The 22,864-nt window shown below is 36.6% G+C and overlaps 1 protein-coding gene across 2 annotated transcripts in view; it reads left to right on the plus strand.

The window, feature by feature from the left end:
• LOC143226406 (ninjurin-2-like) overlaps positions 1-22,580 on the plus strand; it is a 52,020-nt gene extending 29,440 nt beyond the window's left edge. Inside the window, exons 1-3 of one of the 2 annotated variants that reach the window (XM_076457336.1) lie at positions 4,029-4,842; positions 15,361-15,555; positions 18,452-22,580. In XM_076457336.1, the coding sequence (XP_076313451.1) occupies positions 4,657-4,842; positions 15,361-15,555; positions 18,452-18,634 (564 nt within the window). In that variant the 5' untranslated portion in view covers positions 4,029-4,656 and the 3' untranslated portion in view covers positions 18,635-22,580. Of the gene's footprint in view, positions 1-4,028; positions 4,843-15,360; positions 15,556-18,451 lie in introns of those variants that run through there. The other variant, XM_076457337.1, reaches the window with a different exon arrangement.
• The last annotated feature ends 284 nt before the right edge of the window (positions 22,581-22,864 follow it).

Here is a 22,864-nt window from a genome sequence, read left to right on the forward strand (position 1 = left end):
CCCACAGCCAATTCTTGGGCTACTTTTTTACCAAAAATAGTGAGATTCATCGTCACTTTATAATGCTCCCACGGCTGAAAGGGCGAGCATATTTGGTACGACAGGGATTCGAACCCACGACCTTCAGAACCATATTAGATGAGCACATAAAAAATGCTAATCTTTGTATACAAAACCATATAATAGCAGGTTACTTTGTGTTCAGTATTGTCCAAATCATCCTATCGTCAAATATGTTTGTTTATGACTGTTCCAACTTGCAAAGAAGGTTTTGATACAAAACTGTTTAATGACGAATATATTTATGACTAAAAGATACATCTTATGTAAATAAACAAGAAATATGCTAAAACATTTTACACGCAGACCAAACAGAGCTAATTCTTGCCAATGTTTGTATTTCTAAGATATTTTTGATAGCGCTGTGTATAACTTAATTCATTGATCAGGTTTGAAATGAATGGAACAAGTTAATAATACATAATAATACAATAATAAATGAAAAAGTTGGAAATTTATGAACTTGAAAATATAGATCATAAACAGTAAAGAAACGAGATCCCGTTAGTACAGCGGTATATACGGATTTACAAAACTAAAAGCAAGGGTTTGATTTCCCTCGACGAACTCAGCAGATAGCCCGATGTGGCTTTGCTATAAGCAAAATACACACACATACACACAAGGCTGGCGATACTGTAAATATTATTTATTCAAACTAGAAACTCCTATTTTGGTTCTATGCAGTTACCTAAACTCACATTTTACAGGATTTTTATGTTGAGTAAATAACGTCTACAGTATCTTCAGACTTGTTTACGTAATCTTTTTACTGCCCCTATTTGCGAGTTTTTAAATTCCTAATTTTTTTACTTATCTTGTTTTCTGGCTCAACTATAAGCAAAGGATTACTCGATATGGTAGCTAACTTTATACATTGGAATGATAATAAACATAACTAGTAGCTAGCTGAACGGTTCATGATGATTTAATGTAGCTATTGACGATTTGATCGCATTAGTTTGAGATGTAAATGTTAAGCTGTAGCTGAAGATTGTCATGGAGTTTTGTTTGAGAATATAGTGAGTAATTATAGTTTCTGTGTAACTAAGTTATTTATGTATAATGCATAGCAATGAACAAATATATGCCTAGACCAAGGCACGGCACCCAGTAAGCACGTATAAAATATTACCAGTAGAAAAGTAGACTTTTCAAATAAAACATATGCATCTAAAACATCGCTTTAAGTAAACATTTGTGTCTTTTAAAGCAGTTATTCTACGAATGTATGTAATAAAATTTAATATTATGTGTATTGATTTTTTTTTTACTAATTCACTTCATACATAATAAAAGGGTTGGCTCTCTAAAGACACTGATTGTATAGTTCACAAAGCATTGAATTTCTATATGTTACAGTCATTTAATGTTCATCTATTACTAATAACTTCTGTTTCATACTGTATTTAAGCTTTTTAAAGGAAACCCAAATATATTTTCAAGAGCTAGCTTCAAAGGGTAATGATAACATCGTGTATAGTAGAATTTCGACTTTTAGCTCGTGTAAAATATAGAACAAACAAATATATTTTTAATATCCCTACGATTTTTGAAGTACCTTATTTAGTATTCCTCAAAAGGTTTGGGTGCAATATACCAAGCCGTTCGTGTATGCAAGCAAGAAAATAACAATAAGAATTACAAATGGACCATTTTGAGCGAATTTTGTTTTCCTTGTAAGTCTAATATGCATGCTTCTTTGTGCATTTTTATACGTGTACAGTGTTAACAGCCAAAAGTAAATGTTTTAAAGTGTTGTTTGAACTGAATCTTTGCTGTTTAAAATAACGTTCTATTAAGGTTTTGTGCAGTCTCTTGCGATCCCTATTATGAACCACTATCATCGAAAAAGAAACCCAAACCTCATGTATTCATAAATACACTATGTTACCAAAACTACTGCAACAAACTATCTCTATCTAGTAATGGATAAGTCCACCTCAATTTGCACGCTGGTTCTATGATACATTGCTACTTATATATTATTAACGTTTAGATACTTCAACAGGCAACTAGCTGAAACTAAGATACCACAAGACAGGAAGCTCACAAGCATTCATAGAAGACTGACTATTAGATAAATATTTAGTGGTGTCCGTGTTCGAGATTTCCCTGTAAACGTTAATATGAAAATATGGACATATCAGCCTAAATCAGTTATTCTAGTTCGAAATTTTGGAATATGTTGTACAACTAAATCTTACATATGACATGAAAATCATTGCCTAGAGCTTGAATATGAAAGTAGGATTGAATGTTAGCACAACCAATATGTGTAAAACCTTTATTAGTCACTCATCCAAGCTTTTGATTCAAGGAATCAGATCTGATTTTGCGTTAAGTATCAAAATTATTACACGAAGAAATGAATTTTGCTATTTGTTGCTTGCTTTGGGTGGACACGTCTCATTTTAACGGAATTTTACAAAATGCTTTTGCTATAATTATGTAAATTCAACCACGGAGAGTGGCAAATATAATATCATTAATATCATGGTGTTTTTTCTGTTTTGATCCTTGGAACCATGAATGTTTTGTCTTAGTGTGACGATCTTGACCTGCTCTGCTTGGAGTGATAGAAGTCCATAAGTCTCTTTCCCATCATAATGTACAGTCGCATCCTGCATATTTCATCAAAGAGTGATTTGAAACAAATAATGTTTATAATCTATTTCTGCTAACTCATAGCTTAGATTTGATACCCATAGACAAGACCCTGGGATGTTCTAGAACCATTTCCGAAGGGCAGAATGTGTGAATATGAAAATCTCATCACACATGAAGATGTTTTGTAAGATGAATAGCGATATAACCAACACATTTTCATAGATGTGCTGTGTAAGTACGCTTGGTGATGTATTTTTTGTTTGTTTTTAAATTTCGCGCAAAGCTACACGAGGGCTATCTGCGCTAGCCGTTCCTTATTTAGCAGTGTAAGACTAGAGGGAAGGCAGATAGTCATCACCACCCACCGTGAACTCTTAGGCTACTCTTTTACCAACGAATAGTGGGATTGATCGTAACATTATAACGTCCCCATGGCTGAGAGGGCGAGCATGTTTGGTTTGATGAGATCTCGAACCCGTGCATTTGGATAGTTCAGTATTTAACCTGAGTTTGTTTTTATGTGATATGTGGAAATGGGTTGATGATCATTTAAATCTAGCTCTTTGTTTTACTTATTTTTTTTTCACATGCGTCGAATACCAATTGTCCCTGAAAAAGACTTAAAACAGGCCTCTAACTGCACCTGATAAAACTAGACCACGCTCGTTTTCTTACAAATATCATGCGTATTATGTTGGTGTTTATTGTTTGCGAGCACGACTTTGACTTCCCGATGTGTGTTGCTGTGGCAAGGTCAGATCTAACAGCGATTTAATTTTTTGGTCCATTTTTTACAGCATATTTATTAAATATTCATTAACTTTCAAAAACTTTTTGATGAATATCGATACTGTTCGATATAAGAAATATGTACATAATATATATATTTTTAATAGACAAACCGTACCAGGATATCATTTGAAACTTCAGGTTTTCTTTCCGAGCTTTTCTTCCTAGTCGGTCCCCTGCTGGTACAGCGATAAGTCTACGGATTTACAACGCTAAAATCAGGGGTTCGATTCCCTTCGGTGGACTAAGCAAATATCCTGATGTGGCCTTGGTATAAGAAAACATACACTCTTTTTAATGGAGCGTTTTCGACTGATTTTTTTCAGGACTTAGTATTAATTAGAAAAAAATAATGAACATTTTAAAGATAAGATATCGTGCAAAAGTGGCATTAATATAGATTTTCATATATGTAAAAAAGTTTCAATATATACATGCATTGGTAGAAAATGGAGTTATATTGTCAGTACTTCAAACAGCTGGCAAGCAAAAATGTAGAAGTAATTTAACAGTTTGCGACAGCGTCATGCTGGTGGAGTTTGACCTAAATCGGCTCCTGATTGGTTGCAGACACCTGTAGCTTTGCAAGCTCGATGGGTTCTTATTAGCGAAACTCGTTTTTTCACACCAAATCTTGCAACAGCTTGAAACAATAATTGAAACTAATGACACAATGACTTAGTAGCATAGAGAGTTGTTACTATCCGTACGTGTCGCTGATTCTAACTCACTGAAGCACAATAGGATTATGTTATTCAGAAGACCCAATCTTCCAGTTATCAGCGAATATCTCTGAGTCATAAGCAAACGCGCAATGCTAATTGGTACAGAATGTGAACACAACGATGGTTTGTTGATTTTCTAAAAAGCTTTAGTTGTAAAGCTTTGGAACTTAATACACTTGAGGAGGTTTCACTCGCTACAACCTAATGTAGAATACTGTTAAATTCAAGTGTTTGTTATTTGAAATGCTCCGTTAATAGGTACGTTTCTGTTGCTGTTGAAGAGCGTTTCGTCTAGTTTTAGCACTGATGATAAACGAAATCATCTACTTTCTGGAAACAAAGTTTCCTTTCTGTTTGCTAACTTTCCATTTTAAGTTGTGTTTACGTTTCAAAACTGACGTCTTGAATTCATCGCACTGAGTGTTAGGCCTAACGTGAAACCTCTGAGCACAATATTAGATTCCGTCCTTTGATGAAAACAGGTGACACCAATCAAATGGCCTACACTAATGAAATGATGGATATTCCATTAGATGAGGTACACGTAAGCTATGCTGGACGACAGAATTCAAATAACCCTCCTGCAGAAGGTCCAAAGGAGGCGTTTTCTTCTAATAGTGATCCTGAAGCGACTGAAGATAATGGAAATAAAGTCCAGGTAAATATCTAAAACTAATAAAATTAAAAAGTAATTAGTGAAACTGGTAAAAAAACGTATGTACCGACTTTTCTAGGCTGAGAAGCTTGCACATTTTTGAAAAATAATTTATAGTTTTTTTTTTTAGATATACGAAATGTATGCACGTGTAATTTCTGCTGGCTTTAAACGGTGTAGAAGAGAAATCGTAAAGGAGATTCATAGACTACAGCATTGAAGCAGGGATTGTTGATTAGATTTGAAATAAGCCTTTCTTTAAATCTCAAGAAAGTTTCGTTTTGTGTTTTTTCACACGAGCCTGATAACTAGAAGTAAAATAATATATCGTAAGATGATCACCGTCGTTTCGTCATTCTTAACGTGTCTGATATCTAAGATGGCGAAATAGAACTTTGGGCCCAGCATGGCCAGGTGGTTAAGGCACTCGACTCGTAACCTGAAGGTCGAGGGTTCGAATCCCCGTCGCACCAAACATGCTGGCCCTTTCAGCCGTGGGGACGTTATAATGTTACGGTGAATTCCACTATTCATTGGCAAAAGAGTAGCCCAAGAGTTGACGATGGTTGGTGATGACTAGTTGCCTTCCCACAAGCTTTAAAGTGCTAAATTACAGACGGCTTGCGAAGATAACCCTCATGTAGCTTCACGCGAAATTCAAAAACAAACAGATCCATGAAAATTCGTGTAGGTTCAGTGAGGGACAAATGCAACGAAGTCCTTATTCGTCTTATTGTGCCGTTTCAGCACTCATTAACCGTTAAGCCTATATTTCCTAAAAGGCGCAACGCGGCACATACTCGTGCATTGCAAGTAAAATGACGGGAGAGCGTGCCACAAAATATTTCAATTTTCTATAGCTGTTTAAAAAAGCAAATAAACTTTAAAGTGATGACTGATTGAAAATGTAACCGTAGTTAATTTTATTTACAATATTTTGCCTTTAGGGCGCTTGTTGTGTGGCTCTATTCCTGTGAATATTGTTATTAGTGGTTTCCCGCCATTTGTCTTTTGTACTTTTAGTAATTCCAAGAGTGCTTTGCACTTTAGGAAACATCGCACTAGACAATCAGGGCCCCGGCATGGCCAAATGGTTAAGGCGTTCGACTCGTAATCCGAGGGTCGCGGGTTCGAATCCCGGTCGCACCAAACATGCTCGCCCTTTCAGCCGTGGGGGCGTTATAATGTAACTGTCAATCCCACTATTCGTTGATAAAAGAGTAGCCCAAGAGTTGGCGGTGGGTGGTGATGATTAGCTGCCTTCCCTCTAGTCTTACACTGCTAAATTAGGGACGGCTAGCGCAGATAGTCCTCAAGTAGCTTTGCGCAAAATTCCAAACAAACAAACTAGACTAGAGCATTAAGCGCCTTAAGCGGCGTATCTTGTAATCACTGATACAAGTACAATTCAGCTGAGATATTGTATGTTTTAAACAATTGGGACAGATGAGCGCTGGTGCCTAGCGAACGTTGAACGCAAGAAAAATAAAGTGTAATTTAAGTCAAACAGCGTTTTTATTCTTCTATTAGAAGTTCTACAACTTGTAACAAAATTAGCATGTTTCACGACTGATGATAGGTCTAACTTTTATAAGTAGATAACGTCTTGCTATAAATTCCAGTTGCTAATTTTCTCGTACGTGCGATACTTATTGTGTTTTTTTTTTGTTTGTTTGTTTGTTTTTGAATTTCGCACAAAGCTACTCGAGGGCTATCTGTGCTAGCCGTACCTAATTTAGCAGTGTAAGACTAGAGGGAATGCAGCTAGTCATCACCACCCACCGCCAACTCTTGGGCTTACTCTTTTATCAACGAATAGTGGGATTGACCGTCACATTATAACGCCTGCACAGCTGAAAGGGCGAGCATGTTTGGCGCGACGGGGATGCGAACCTGCGACCCTCAGATTACGAGTCGCACGCCTTAACACGCTTGGCCATGTCGGGCCACTACTTTTTATGTCTCTAGTTGTTTACTGAAAACACAAATTCAACGTTTACGGTAACGAGCTGTCTCAATAATCTTTAATATTTGTTAAGAATCCTAATCTTTTTATGAAAAATAGTCACTGATATCTTCATGCGACGTCAGAAACTTCATCTAAACAAACACAAACGTCTGAAAACAAAACATTACACTATTTATACACTTTATACATGTCAGGGAAGTACTACTCGCAGTTTGGGGGTCGTGGGAGTGACGTCTACAGGGGGTGGTTGTGCGGGTTTAAACCTCTACCTTCTTGGCCTTATACCCCAAAAGCGCCATTTTCTGTCATAAAACTTGTGAACAATGCACCTGATTTCATACCTCGTTGGTTGCGAGTTATTAAACCAAAACTGTTTCAGCACTAAAATACACAGAGACTTGCAGGTGTTTATAGTAAAAAATAATTCTGATACGCTGTTAGATGTTAATAGGCCTGTTTAACTTTAAATCGTAAAAATGTTTATAAAACGAAGTATTTGTATGCTTTTATAGTTTTTATTATACGTGTACTTACAGTCCCCACTTTTCCTCACTTATCACCCACCACTTCCACCCCAACGTACACAAAATAAAACTCTTACCATAAAATGCTTAAAAAATTTCCCGTTGGCAAACGAGCCACTGCCTTTTCAATATTCCCTGTATATTACTGGGCCGCGGGTTCGAATCCTGTCTTTGAACATGATCGTTCTTTGAGTCGCAGAGCGTTAGAATTTGACAATACCACTTTCAGTTGATAAAATGTTATCCAAGAGTTTCCAGGGGATGGAGTTGACAAGCTGCGCTGTTTATAGTCTATCACTTATTGACTAGCACAGATAGCCCTCGAGCAACTTTGTGTGAAATTAGTTAGAAAAGTTGTATCCAAACCTTTTCATCGTGGTCTCCGAAGATGTGAAGCTGGGGTAGTGAATTAAAATTGGACAAAATGGGGTATTTCATTGATGTCGAGAAAACCCACTTGTAGAGAAATATATATGTAAAACGGCATCCCCAAACCTCATAAACCAGATTGTACATTACGACCAATAATGTCCAAATATGGGGTATTTGTTTGTACAGAGGGAATTCGCCACGTACGCCCCTGAATTCAACGCTGTTAGGTAGCATCTCTTTACTTTGTTGCATTACTCACGGTGTATTAATATATTGACGACTGTCGTAATTAATTTAGTGTGATATACCCATTTTCAGGTCACGTAAATTTCGTGGGGTAATATTAACTTATATATTTTCATTAAGCTTCTCTTATGTATGATTACACTGTCAGTCTTGTGTGCACTAATACTAATACAGTCCCACAGTGTGCCAGCATTCACATACACACATATAATTCTGTTTTATTATTAACAAGAAAACACTTTTAAAATAAAATTCTGTCTCTATTTAAGAATCGGTTTGCCTAGCACCGTGTGGCTCGTTAAGTATCTTATTACGAGGGCTGTTCAAAAAATACGCGGACTGACGTCATAAAACAAAATGTACTTTATTTAGAAGTTACAGGTCTGGGACCCCTTCAAAGTACTCTCCTCCCCAACGCACACACTTATCCCAACGGTGTTTCCACTTGTTGAAACAGTCCTGGTACGCTTCATTTGTAATGTCCTCCAGCTCCTTCGTCGCATTTGCCTTAATCTCGGGAATCGTCTCACATCTTCCTTTCAAGGGTCTTTTGAGTTTGGGGAATAAGAAAAAATCGCAAGGAGCAAGGTCAAGTGAGTAGGGGGGGGGAAGAACAGTGATCGAGTGTTTGGCCAAAAACTCACGAGTTCTGAGGCACAAATTTCGCAGCAACGCCGTGCATCTTCAATTTTTCGGTCAAAATCCCGTAACAAGATCCAACTGATATCCCACACTCTTCAGCAAGCTCCCTGACAGTCAGACGTCGATTTGCCCGCACCAGGGTGTTGATTTTGTCGACGTGTGGGTCGTCAGTTGACGTGGAAGGACGTCCAGGACGCTCATCATCTTCAATGGACTGTCGACCATCCTTAAAACGTTCATGCCACTTGAAACATGCCGTACGCTTTATAGCAACATCACCGTAAGCCGTGTTAAGCATAGCAAAAGTTTCAGTCGCAAATTTTCCAAGTTTAACACAAAATTTCACAGCAAGTCGTTGCTCCTTCAGATCATTCATTCTGAAATCCGCCAAACGAAAAAATCGCACTTCACTTAAAACCGCGTAGCTAATACACAAATGAAGATATCTGCAATTGGGAAATGGCGTCGTAATCAGCTGATCTGTGCGAACCTAGCGACGCCAAGCGGATTCCCCTGGAACCAACTGGAGCCGCGCAATTCAAACAGTCCGCGTATTTTTTGAACAGACCTCGTAATGTTATTTAGAAGAGAAGTACTTAGGACTAAATTTATGGTGTAGATATAGTTGCTTATCAATACATTTTACCCATATTTTTCTGGTAGTGTTGAAGCGATTTATTTAGGAAGATTACAAGTTTGTTTTTTAATTTCGCACAAAGCTACTTGAGGGCTATCTGTGCTAGCCGTACCTAATTTAGCAGTGTACGATTAGAGGGAATGCAGCTAGTCATTACCACCCACCGGCTGATTTCTCCAAGCCCGTTCCCTTGGCTGTGGTGTCGCTAGATAGTAGATAGGGACAGTGGGAATCTCGTTAATCAGTGAAAACAAAATAATACAATTATAGTTGTATATCAACTCTCTGGTAGGGAGGAAGATCTCTTTGTTTGTTTTTTGAATTTCGCTCAAAGCTACACGAGGTTTATCTACGCTATCACCACCCATCGCCAACTCTTGAGCTACTCTTTTTACCAACGAATAGTTGGATTGACCGTCACATTATAACGCCCCCACGGCTGAAAGGGCGAGCTTGTTTGGTATAGATAGGAAGAGCTCTATAAATTAGGTAGAACATTTCAGCTACTGAAACCGACTAAAATCACGACCCAGAAATTTCGTTCAGATTATATTTATTGTCACTTCTGGTGTTGCACTATATCTATTGCTGTAACTGTAAAACTACACCATCAATAGTAATACAAAAATATATAATATTTGTTTTTGCCATTACGTATAGGAAGAATAATAGTTAAGTTAGTAGCATAATTGTTTTCCATTTGCCTATCACACAAACACGTAGTAGAGCAGGTTTCGTACTGGGGTAGTTTGTACAAAGTAACAACTCATAGGGGGCGCCGATTACCTGATTGACTAACCAAGCAATCAATTTACCGCCTGCTTGAACGTATTTAGAGCAGGTCTTGCAGATGTGTGCTCGCAACCAGTTAACTATTAAGCTTTAGCTTATTAAATGAAATTCACTGGTTGGTTAAATTCAAAATTCAAACTGTGCTGAACAGTGAAACTGGTGTATGCATTTTTTTTCTTTTCGAAATTATACTTTGTAATTATTATAATAGTTTATATAACGTATTATAAATATTTAGAATAATAAGATTTTTTGGGAAGCACCGATTTTATATGTCATAGAGGACGCTATCTGACACCAATAGGGCTCTGTAGCGAATAAAAGAAATGACACAATGTAGCCCACAACTGTCGGCCCGGCACAGCCAGGTGGTTAAGGCACTTCACTCGAAATCCGAAGGTCGCGGGTTCGAATCCCCGTCGCACCAAACATTCTCACCCTTTCAGCCGTGAGGGCGTTATAATGTAACGGTGAATTCCACTATTGGTTGGTAAAAGAGTAGCCCAAGAGTTGGTGATGGGTGGTGATGACTAGCCGCCTTCCCTCTAGTCTTACATTGCTAAATTAGGGACGACTAGCGCAGATAGCCCTCGTGTAACTTTGCGCGAAATTCTGTCTCTTGAAACACGTCACACCAAAAAAAGCAAGAAAAAAAAAAAAAACGTATGTTACGTTTCGGTCTTAAGCCTGCATCAGGCGTAACTGAATGGAACTCAGGGCAAAAGAAACCATATGCCTGGCAAATATATGTATATACATTTTTTTCACAAATTAATAATGGATGTAAACATCCTCAGAAGAACACTATCCGCTTTAAATACACCAAAGTCAATCAAACATAGACGAATTTTTTTAGTCATGGGAGTGTGGTTAGTTCTGAACACATTCGGTTATAAAGGTATTTAATTCAACTTAGAAATATAAAGTTTATAACCTTACGAGTTTTTTTTTGTTTCTATTTATATATATATATGTCATAACGCAAAAAAAGAGGAATTTTCATTGACGAAAGCTTGTTATGCACTGCTATTTGTTTGCTTTTTACACCTATCATTGTTAGGTTAGAATCTGTTTTTGGGACTAATCTAAATCACCTTAAGTTGCCCGAACTGTGTGAGAAACTATAGTTTACGTTAACCATTGTCGTTAACATCGAAGGAATTCAACCGATGACAATACATTCTAATCTGTGTAATAGATACGCAAGAAAAATGTATTTACTTAACTATACTGATGGCTATGTTAATTTTTAGTTTCGCTCTAAGTACAAAGCTTTTACGCTTGTAGAAAGGTATTAGTAATTATCTGCCTTCTACTGAATGAAGTCTTGTTCATAAACAAACAAATACGGATCTGTAATTAAAGAGGTTAAGCTACGTTCACGGAATAGTTTCACTGTGTTAATAATTAGGTTTGACGCCATGTTGGTTGTTGCAGTCAACATTTGAAAGAGTTCATCTGCTCTGTTTCTATTACTTAAAGTTAACTCTAGTTAACTCACTACCTATCATAAGGTGACCAAGTTTCTCGTATCTATAAGTTCTCGAAGTCCTTGAGAATTAGAACGCACTGAAAATTTTTAACAAAATTTTATTTTGTATTGTAAAGGTAACGTTATTTAGTAAACTGGGCCAGTCAGCAAACAAATAAATAAAACTTGCCCACAAAAGCCAAGGCAATCAACTTTGCTGTTCACATGCGCAGGATATAATCAACTAAACACACAGACATATATATTTAGAACTGGAAAGTTATTTCTTAGAAAACTACGTTTATTTTTTTGTTATAATAATCTATATATTCTATCCAAAAATCTCAATGATTGAAGTTTGTTTTTAATGGCGGCCAGCCATTTGAAGCTTGCTTATATTGAGGTCATATGACTGCTCTACGGTACTAACCCCATTATATTTTATCCATACAATGAGCTAGAGATAAAAAAGCGAACGGAACCAACGAACAAAATCAAGGATAGATTAATAAAAAAAGTATGAAATACATAACTCGTTATACTTTGAAAAAAACAACAACAAATTATATCTGAAGTACTTTTTAAACCAAGTGTATGTGAACACAAGGAAAAGCCAATGTTGGGTTATTATGAACAGTTTGTTCTTAAATCATATTCGAAATTTTAGTGATTTCAGCTCTATATTCTGCAATCAAACGCCTTTAGATTCAAAATTTAGTTAATGTCGAACATGAACTTCCAATTCCATCCGATATATTTACTGTTCGTGTGTAAGTTGTGACTGTGATATATTTCTGTTGTATTCCACACAACTTGTAGTACTTATGGAGCTGACCACACGTAATGGTGTGGTTTCATCTATCGTTCTTACAGCATTCACGGTTTCGAAAAATATATACGATGAACTGGATCAGATGTGATGGTGAGGCTCACCTAGAGACAAGTGTATGTTAAGTTTTGAGAAAAGTAACTCGAGAGTTACCATAGTTACCATAGCACCTAATTCTTCTTGTTTTAAACATTGTTAACAATAATTTTAAAAGAATTATTGTGTAATTCTAACGTAAAGATTTTATGTAGGATGAACATTATTTTCTGAAACGAGAATAAACTTTTTTTTTATATATACTGGCTAAACTCGTGAGCCGAGTTTATTTATTATGTTTTCACTTACAATACAGAAATTATGTACGGTCATTTAAAACTAACAACGTTATTACGTCCAGTCATTCTCCTATCTGATGGCGATGTAACTTGATAGTAATCTTGCAGCATATTTCTCGTTGTAAAAGACTTATTTGACCATAACCCTTTTAGTGTATGAAAATGATGATTTAATATCAGTTTTTTGAGTAAACTGATCCCACAAAAATCTATATAAACTGTATCTGACCACTTGACCAGTATGTCTTTATATGGAGTAGCGTGAATACCCATTTAATTTTTCAGTTACTTTAGGTATACAACACTTGAGCTGGAGGTATGACCGGGAAATTATTTTGGTGAGCTCATACCTTGTTGGGTTTGTTTTCAGACAAAGATCATTTTTTACTATATTGAATTCTGTTGCCTGGGACAGGTAAACGGCTTTGGCTACTGATCTTTGCGTTCATGAATTTTCACCTATTACAAGACACTGCGTTTTGTTTGCCACGGTGGGTACGATTTGTTGCGGGTTTCTTTCTGGAGAGTTCTGGTGTCCTGTGTTGATTCATATTCCTTTGTTTTCCTATGCCATTAGTTACAAGGATATATCCTTCGTATAATATCTAAATGTCTGACCTGAATACATTTATATGATCTCAGTGTATGAATATTTTGCGTCGGAAAGAGCTGTCACAGAAATTTCCTCCAAAAGGTGCATTTTTTGGTTGCATCGAATTACCTACGACATCCCAAACAATGTCAAAATGTAGTTCTGGTAAATTCCATCTCACCACGATTCTATATTTACCGTGGCTCTCACGTGGTTTGGTTTGTTTTGAATTTCGCGCAAAACTACACGAGGACTATCTCCGCTAGCCGTCCCTAATTTAGCAGCGTAAGACTAGAGGGAAGGCAACTAGTCATCACTACCTACCGCCAACTCTTGAGCTACTATTTTACCAACGAATAGTGGGATTGACCGTTACATTATAACGTCCCATGGCTGAAAGGGCGAGCACGTTTGGCGTGACGGGTATTTGAACCCACAACCCTAAGGTTACGAGTTAAGCACCTTAACCACCAGGCCACTTTAGTTTTGAATCTTATTTCAATGCTAATGTCCCCCCACTGGCACAGTGGTATATATGAAAACTTATGCCACTAAAAACCGGGTTTCAATAATCATGGTGGGCAGAGCACAGGTAGCCCATTGTGTAGCTTTGTGCTTAATACAATACAAATCAATGCTGATGAGAGTGACATTGTTAATGACATGACCAGGTTGATGAAAGTGTTGAGCAACAGGGAGATCGTTTTTGGTGTTAATAGAAAATTTATGGTTGTGAAATTTAGCAGTGTAAGACTAGAGGGAAGGCAGCTAGTCATTGCCGCCCACCGCCAACTCTTGGGCTACTCTTTTACCAACGAATAATGGGATTGACCGTCATATTATAACACCCCCATGGCTGAAAGGAGCGAGTATGTTTGGTGTGACGGGGATTCGAACCCGCCACCATTGAATTACGAGTCGAGTGCCTTAACCAGCTGGCCGTGCCTGGTCAGCTGTGACGTGATTAGCTGATTTTCAACGTGACATGCTATCTTACTTGTTTGTAGTTTAAGATAACTTTAGACATTTCGTAAATTATCCTAATATCTATACTGCAGGAAAATCTTGTGGCTACATGTTTCAAATGCTTGGTTAACTGAGTGTAAAATACCACATTCAGCTAGGTATAATTCTTTTTAATGGTATAAAGTTTTTAAGTTACGTTCTATACGTATACAATGGATATAAAAAAAAACTAAAGGCTAGAACTTAGATCATTGCTAGCTTTTGTAAAGAATCAGTATGTACAACACCTCTCGAACCAATTCCTGTTGTGACTTCAACGGACACTCACCCACTTGTTGTGTGTGGTAGTTTTAATTTTCTGATGATATTCGATGTGTAAAGGGATGAATGCACAGATACGAATGAGTATTAACATGGCGGTGAAAACTCTGCTACGTCATATAATTTTGGAATATAAACCCGTAAAAATACACTTTACAAAAAATATTTTTCTCAAAATTCTTGTCTTATTATTGTATCAATCAAAACACTTAACTGTACGAAAGGCAAACGAATGTATGAAATTAAATTTGTTCCAAAAATGTTTAACTCTAAAATTCTGCTCCCTCAATGGCACATCGGTAGGCTTAAAGGCTTCAAATGTTAAAAATCAGGGTTCGATTTCTCGCGTGGTCCGGCATGGCCAGAAGGTCAAGGCACTCGACTCGTCATCTGAGGGTCTCGGGTTCGAATCACTGTCACACCACACCAAACATGCTCGCCCTTTTAGCCGTGGGGGCGTTATAATGTCACATTTAATCACACTATTCGTTGGTAAAAGAGTAGCTCAAGAGTTGGTGATGGGTGGTGATGACTAGCTGCCTTCCCTCTGGTTTGACATTGCTAAATTATGGACGGCTAGCGCAGATAACCCTCGTGTAGTTTTGTGCGAAATTCAAAACAAACCAAACTCATCGATTTCTCGCATTGAACACAGTGGCTAAGTGGATTTGCGCTTAAAAACAAAAGAAACTAACAAACTAAAATTAAAGTACTGACATCAACATTAATGTTTTAGGAGTTAAGTGTATTCCAGAGATAACATATGCCAGTAACAGTACGAGCATTTTGTAATACAAGTACATTAATAAAAATTTATACCTTTAGGTTGAAAGTCAAAAGTCCAGACGGTTGTTGGATCACAATGCTTATGCCACGAAAAAAACAGTGGGTCAGGGAATGCTTGACATAGCTCTACTGACCACTAATGTGTCACAGCTGAAGTATTTGCTCCAAGTTGGGAAACGACACGAGTTCTATTACCTACTGATAACTTTGGTGAGCGTTTCAATTTTACTTCAGGTAAGACTCGTCATTTCGTATTTTTCAACTATTAATAACAAATATTTTGTTCGATGCTGTATATATAATATTTTTTTCCAAATGCTTTTTAAACAAAAAGATATCGTGCACTAGCACGTGTTTTGTTTTTATTTGGCTTGTTTGGAATTTCGCGCAAACCTATGAGAGCTACTATAATTAGCTGTCTATAATTAAACAATGATACAATAGAGAGAAGGCAGCTAGTCAATACCACCCACTATCTCAACTCAATTAGGCTATGTTTTTACCAATGAATATGCCAGAGACAGATATGAGAAGTTCAAGAGAGTTTTAACGTTTCAATGAATTTCGCGCAAGGCTACGTGAGGGTTATCTGCGCTAGCTGTCCCGAATTTAGCAGTAAAGTACTAGAGGGAAGGCAACTAGTCATTACCACCCACTGCCAACTCGTGAAATGCTCTTTTTACCAACGAATAGTGGAATTGACCGTAACATTATAAAGCTCTTACTGAAAGGGCAAACATCTTTGGGGGTATGGGATTCGAACCCATAACTTACAAATTGCTTCTCGAGCACTCTAATCACTTGGCTATGGTAGGCTCCAGCCTCAGGTTTAAGTACTAGTTTTAGCGTTGGTTACAGAGTCTCTAATCGGAAAGTGCGTTAGGACTCTATATGGGGATGGCACGTACGCCCATATTAAAGCAATACAAAAAGTTATCTATATTTTCTTCTCTGTATGTCATCCGAAGCTGGGTATGAAGAGCTACCTGGCATAGTCATTCTATCGCCGGTGTATATGCCGCTTTTCAGCTATCTAGATCGTCCAAAACTCGAAAATCGGCGAACAGCCAAAACTGACCATTGTTATTTTCATTTAATCATCATCTTTCTTCATCAAAACCAGTGCCAACCTGTTTCTAGCAGTAACTATAATTTTAGTTTCATTTAATAGAGAAAAACAGTATTTACTATCTTTTACTGTTTATGCCCCCTTCTTGTTTGGTTCCTTTTCCAAGTTAATTAGCCAGCCCTGCATAGCTATATTATTCATAGATAAATTTTTCCTATTACTTTAACATATGAGTTACACACATGTAAGTTAATCGAAAATACTATTAATATTGTAATCAATAACTGATTTCATCCAAATCTGTTTGAGCCAACTTTTTATATTTATCCCAGAAAGAGGGTACAGGACGAAAATATGTCAACAATTTGAGTTCAAAGTGCAAGATTGTAAATAAAAATACATTACCTTTTACAGGTTCCCAGTTATGGTAGCTTTCATAACCTGCTGTTGCTTTGGTTGTTGTTGTTGTTTTGTTTCTAAGCGCAGATCTACACGATAGGGGTCCGGCATGACCAGGTGGTTAAGTCACTCGACTCGTAATGTGAGGGTCTCGGGTTCGAATCCCCGTCACACCAAACATGTTCGCCTTATCAGCCCTGGGGAGTTATAATGTGACGGTCAATCCCACTATTCGTTGGTAAAAAAGATTAGCTGATGGGTGGTGATGACTAGCTGCCTTCTTACACTGCTGAATTCGGGTGCAGATAGCCTTCGTGTAGCATTCCGTGAAATTCAAACCCAACTTCTTGTTATTCTACTTAAATCGTTAACTCTTGTTTGTTCTTAATAAACTAAAATATTTTTCATGTTTTAAGTACGTAATAAATAACCAGCTGTACGAAAGAACATAATATGATTTAGTTCGGACAATTCTAGTAATTCTCTTTTGAGTAACTTTGTTTAGAGACCAAGACATGAATAGACAACATATACATGATAAAACTCGTTCTTAAATAAATTAGTTATTGGTGAACTAATTAGAGCGTGATATTAACTAAAACGCATTGCTAACAATCTCATTGTCTTCTAACAAAATGGTTTGGTGTAGAAGGACATATCAACATAACTATGTTAAGTCGTATGCATTGTATATATTTAATTACCAACAAATAGGTGAAAAGCAAATATAATCTTGTTAATAAAGGTATCTATGTATGTGGGACCCGCACAACGTCAAGAAATGCATTGAATCAGATCTATTTTCTATTGGCAAGCCGCACGTATGATAAACTAATAAACATGATTTACAAACTAAAAACAAATCTCAAAATACGATTGACTGTATACAACTAGTTACGGAAGTTAGTAAATTCTAATAAAACGGGTGGCCCGGCAGGTGGTTAAGGCCCTCGACTTCTCGTATAAGGATCGCGAGTTCGAATACCTAATATTCTCGCCCTTTCAGCCGTGGGAGCGTTATAATTTGACGGTCAATTCCACTATTCGTTGGCAGAAGAGTAGCCCAACACAAAGTGTGTTTCACTTTACCGTTTTAAGTTAATTGGTCATTCCCGGTCTGATTTCCCTTTTGTTAAACCGAACACAGGAAATGTATGATAAATCAAATGGACAAATTATCCAAAATCCGATAATGCAAAGCAGCGAATCATAACGAACCATCAGTGAAATGAAAAATGACCTTTTACAGAAATTAGTACAATTTTAAAACCAGTTCTTTTTTTTTTTAACTTCGCGTAAAGCTATTCGAGGGCTATCTGCGCTAGCCGTCCCTAATGTAGCAGTGTAAGACTATAGAGAGAAGGCAGCTAGTCATCACCACCCACCGCCAACTCTTAGGGCTACTCTTTTACCGGCGTAATAGTGGGATTGACCGTCACGGCTGAAAGGGAGAGTATGTTTGGTGCGACGGAGATTCTAACCCGCGACCCTCGGATGACGAGTAGAACGCCTTAACACGCTTGGCCATGCCGGGCCTAGTGGTATTCATGTGTTAATATGTGAAATATTATTTTTTGTTCTGTGAATAATTCATAAGTGAATCGAAAATTATAATTCAGCACTAAACGCTATTGTTGGTTTTTATTTCATTTTCTATTTCAGGTCTTTGTTGGAGTTTTGTTCATAATTATAGCCCGATTGAACGTGAATGAAGAAAAGAGTCAAGAAAAAGCAAATATATTAAACAATATTATAACAGCAGCTGTGGGTGTTATTACAGCGATTAACATCATTAGTTCATCTTTTAACATGAAGAGTACTACAGACGGAGATGTCGAGCCTTAAGTTGTTTAACCAGAATAAGATGAAGAATGTTGACATCTAACAAAGAGACCAATTAAATATCATCTCTTTCTCTCTTCTTTAATAGATTGCATAACTGCTGATCGTGTTGTCATCTATTGGACGTTTTAAGATATTAGCATTGTATTTTTACTTCTGCGCTACACACAAAAGAATTTATATAGCACTGTGAAGTTTCCAAACTTATAAGAATATCAAAGAATACACACACGTATAAAACTTTGGATGTCCTCTACCTTAGTTTGGCAAAGGTGTAATGTGAAATGTATATTACGTCGCTTGTGATATGTGGCCCTCTGTCTTTTTTTTTTTGCTGTGATTAAAAATTGTATATAAGATATATTGACAAGAATCGTAGGCTTTTCCTAGAGGTTAGTTGTATTTGAGTTGCTTATATAAGTTGTTGTCAGCTAATTTTACTTACCTAAGGTTATTCATGAAAAGTTTATGTGCTTCCCACAGGCATCATCAAATACGTATACTTGTTTTACAGTAGGTGTTTTAATCACGATTTTTGGCCAAGTTCTTGTGAGAAAGAAAAAGAGCTACAACTTTTGTTTCAACGAGTTCCTCTGGAATTATAGGGTTTTGAAGACAAGTGGACCAAACCTTTAGCATCTTGCTTGAAATAGAAAACGTTAAAGTATCAGTTATTCTTACAGACAGTTGTCTTCTGTTACTAGCATGATAAAGTTAAGTGGTCTCAAACAGTAGCGCTCTTTGTCATTTGAATCTTCGGCATGTGGAGAAGATAGAAGAAAGTTGTTCATGTAGAGAAAACATCATACAACATACCTGAAGGCATTCTGGTGAATCTCTCGTTTCTAGGAAGGTTCATGTTATTTTCTGGGATTCTTATGTACATCTCTTTAAAGGACATTCTTTACTAGATGTCAAGGTTACGGACATATACATATGGATACTCTGAGAAATTCTCTAATAAAAATTGTAACCGTATCAGTTGTGAAAATGGAACTCTAAAAAGTGAAACAAACCAAAAACGTGTCATCAATTATCTACAAGACACAGCATATTGACTACACGAGGTTAATTTAAGTAATTTTAAGGTAAACATTTTGAAATTCTTTTTTCTATTGTTTACACCAAAGGATACTATTCACGTTAGTTTATAAGATATGGTGTTTTATAAACTGAATAGAATATTCGGAGATGGGGAGGGGCTATTTTTGGCAGAGTGAACGTTAAAATTCCTTGAAATACAGCCTTCCACACAGAATATCGATATAAGTATTTCATTTCGTATAATATTTTATTTACTGGACCACATGGCCAGGTGGTTAATGTGTTTGATTCGCAATCTGGGGGTTGCGGATGTGGATACCCGTCTCATCAAACATGCTCGCCTTTTCAGTCGTTGGAGCATTATAAAGTGATGGTCAATCCCACTATCCGTTGTAAAAAAAGAGTAGCCCAGGAGTTGGCAGTGGGTAGTGATAACTAGCTGCCTTCCCTCTAGTCTTACACTGCTAAATTAGGAATAGCTAGCACAAATAGCCCTCGCTCGTGTAGCTTTGCTCGAAATTAAAAAACAAAATATTTTATTTTTGGAAATTGCGAGGAAATTCTGTGCGTAAACTGTCCTGCATATTTATCGTTGTACAATACAAATAACTTTAAACTGAGAAGAACAATTGAGCACTTTTTTATTATTTTCATACATTGACTGTCTCATTAGTTGTATCTTTTCCTTGATTTGTTTTTTGTTCCATCCTTCCTTGAAATACCGTCTTTACTTAGTTTTAGTCCGCTTTCTCGTGATACATTTATCAAGTTAGTTTTGACTTAAGGGGTTTTCATATATATACATTTTACTTTCATCAGCTTATAAAATTAATTGGTACACAGGATAATGTCAACAACATATAGCTTTACTTGGTAAATTAATAAGATATCTTTGAGGACTTCAGCCAAAGGTCTTTCGAATGTAAAATAAGCTTTCCTCCACATGTAGTTATTGTAAAAACTACGAAGTCATTCTGAACATCATTAAGTGATTGATAATGAATTCAGTTTGGTAGCAGTGTAAAATAAGTTGTTGTTAGAAAAAGAAGAGCTTGAATTTTTCGTCTCATGAATGTGTAAGAGTAACTAAGTAAATAATTCTTTCTTTTCTATGTAACAAGAACATTCCTAATCTATGTGTTCATGGAGCTTTAATTTTAACACATTGTAAGAAGAAGAAATGAATTTTAAGATCGTCAGCTTAAGGAAGGCCTTCAAAAAGAATCACCACTGTTAATGGAACTATCAACTGATTGTCTATTTCGAATTAAGCACAAAGCTACACAATGGGCTATCTGTGCTCTGCCCACCACGGGTATCGAAACTCAGTTTCTAGCGGCTTAGAGTCCGTAGACATGCCGCTGTGTTACTGCGGGCAATACCAAGTGATATCTTTTGTGTAGCTTTGCACGAAAATCCACAAATAAAATAAATATAAGTTCTGATCAGGTTGTTTCTCTTCCAGTTTAGGTTTCACATTTTTAATACTGTCGGGTAGAATTTCAAGTGTTCGGCCAATCAAATTGGAGGTTTTATTTCGTATTATATTTAACAGCCCCAACATTTTTCGCGACTTTGTGTACTTTATATATCACAAGCAAGGCAAAGGGAAATTATTTAATTTCTAAGCATGTTTGTTCTACTATCACAAAACCCTACCACAACTATTACTGTTACTATTATTAATGATAGTTTAACCACTAGATGGCAGCACCACTCCTGAATAAAACATATCCTCGGGCGCACATGCTATTGAGCGATTAAGACGAATGCTTTATTTTGATAACGAGTAATGACCAATTAATAATAAATAACTAAAAATTAATAGATTTACACAGTTATCAAACAGAGTAATTTCAAATTGTATAATATGTTTTATAAATAATAACGATTAAACATGTCTTCAATATAATGCAATTCTTTCTCGATTTTCTAACAGGTTCGAGCGAAACAATAGTCGTATAGTAAATTATTATTGTTTGTTTGTTTTGGAATTTCGCACAAAGCTGCTCGAGGGCTATCTGTGCTAGTCGTCCCTAATTTAGCAGTGTAAGACTAGAGGGAAGGCAGCTAGTCATCACCACCCACCGCCAACTCTTGGGCTACTCTTTTACCAACGAAAAGTGGGATTGACCGTCACATTATAACGCCCCACGGCTGGGAGGGCGAGCATGTTTGGCGCGATTCGGGCGCAAACCCGCGACCCTAAGATTACGAAGCGCACGCCTTAACGCCGAAGGCTATGCCAGGCCTCTGGTAAATTATTAAATGATGCAAAACTAATAATCCAAGCAGTAAAATTGTAATCAGAGTTGCAACGCTCTAAGGATAAGAATAAATTCGACTTATCTGTATCTATTTTTGACTGTATGAAATAGACTGATTATATATTGTTTCTAAAATCTAAAACTTTCAATGTTGGAGATCAATCATCAATTATTATTAAGAAATGGGAAACATTTCAAGCAAGAAATATTATAATTATTGTTTTTATCTGGTTTAGGTTATGAATAAGGATACATTTAAATTCTTGTAATTTTTATTGAAGCCAGGATCGCTTGGTAAGAATTCGAGGCATACTTGAATATTGCAACATTAACACTGGCAAAGTGTTGATATTTTAAAGATGAATATTTTTGAATAAGGTTCAAGGATTCAGTAACATTCTACTGTATATTTTTTTGCACCACACGTAGTGTTTACAAAGTTTCCTGTGATATCGGAAGTATTGCGACATTTAATTTTATAAGCACTTTTATAGTATCCAGTGATATTTCACGAAATAATTGTTTATGTTATTGCTAATGTCTGAGAAACATTTCGAAGACTGTTGTTGTAATCCACGAGTATGCCGTGTAACCTTTGACGATTGTATTTGTTTCTAATAAATGTTTTTCAATTTCATTTTTGATGTCGTAACGCCTCGCTATATTGAAGTAAGACTAAATATGAATTTTATAGCAAAGAACAATTACAAACTATATTGTCTAAGAAAATAGCTATAGAACTTTTTCATCTAATAAACGAAAAACCCTATCAGGGCTACTAAAAGGTATGAAAATAAACCACAGCTTGCATCAAAATATATCGCATAAACAAAGTGGTCTCTCGTGGTGGCCATGACAACTTTATTCCCATCGAAAATATTATAGTATAAATAAACAGTTTCGTTTTTTAAGCGCAAAACTG

This window comes from Tachypleus tridentatus, chromosome 9, assembly GCF_004210375.1.
Source record: "Tachypleus tridentatus isolate NWPU-2018 chromosome 9, ASM421037v1, whole genome shotgun sequence".
Lineage (NCBI taxonomy): Eukaryota > Metazoa > Arthropoda > Merostomata > Xiphosura > Limulidae > Tachypleus > Tachypleus tridentatus.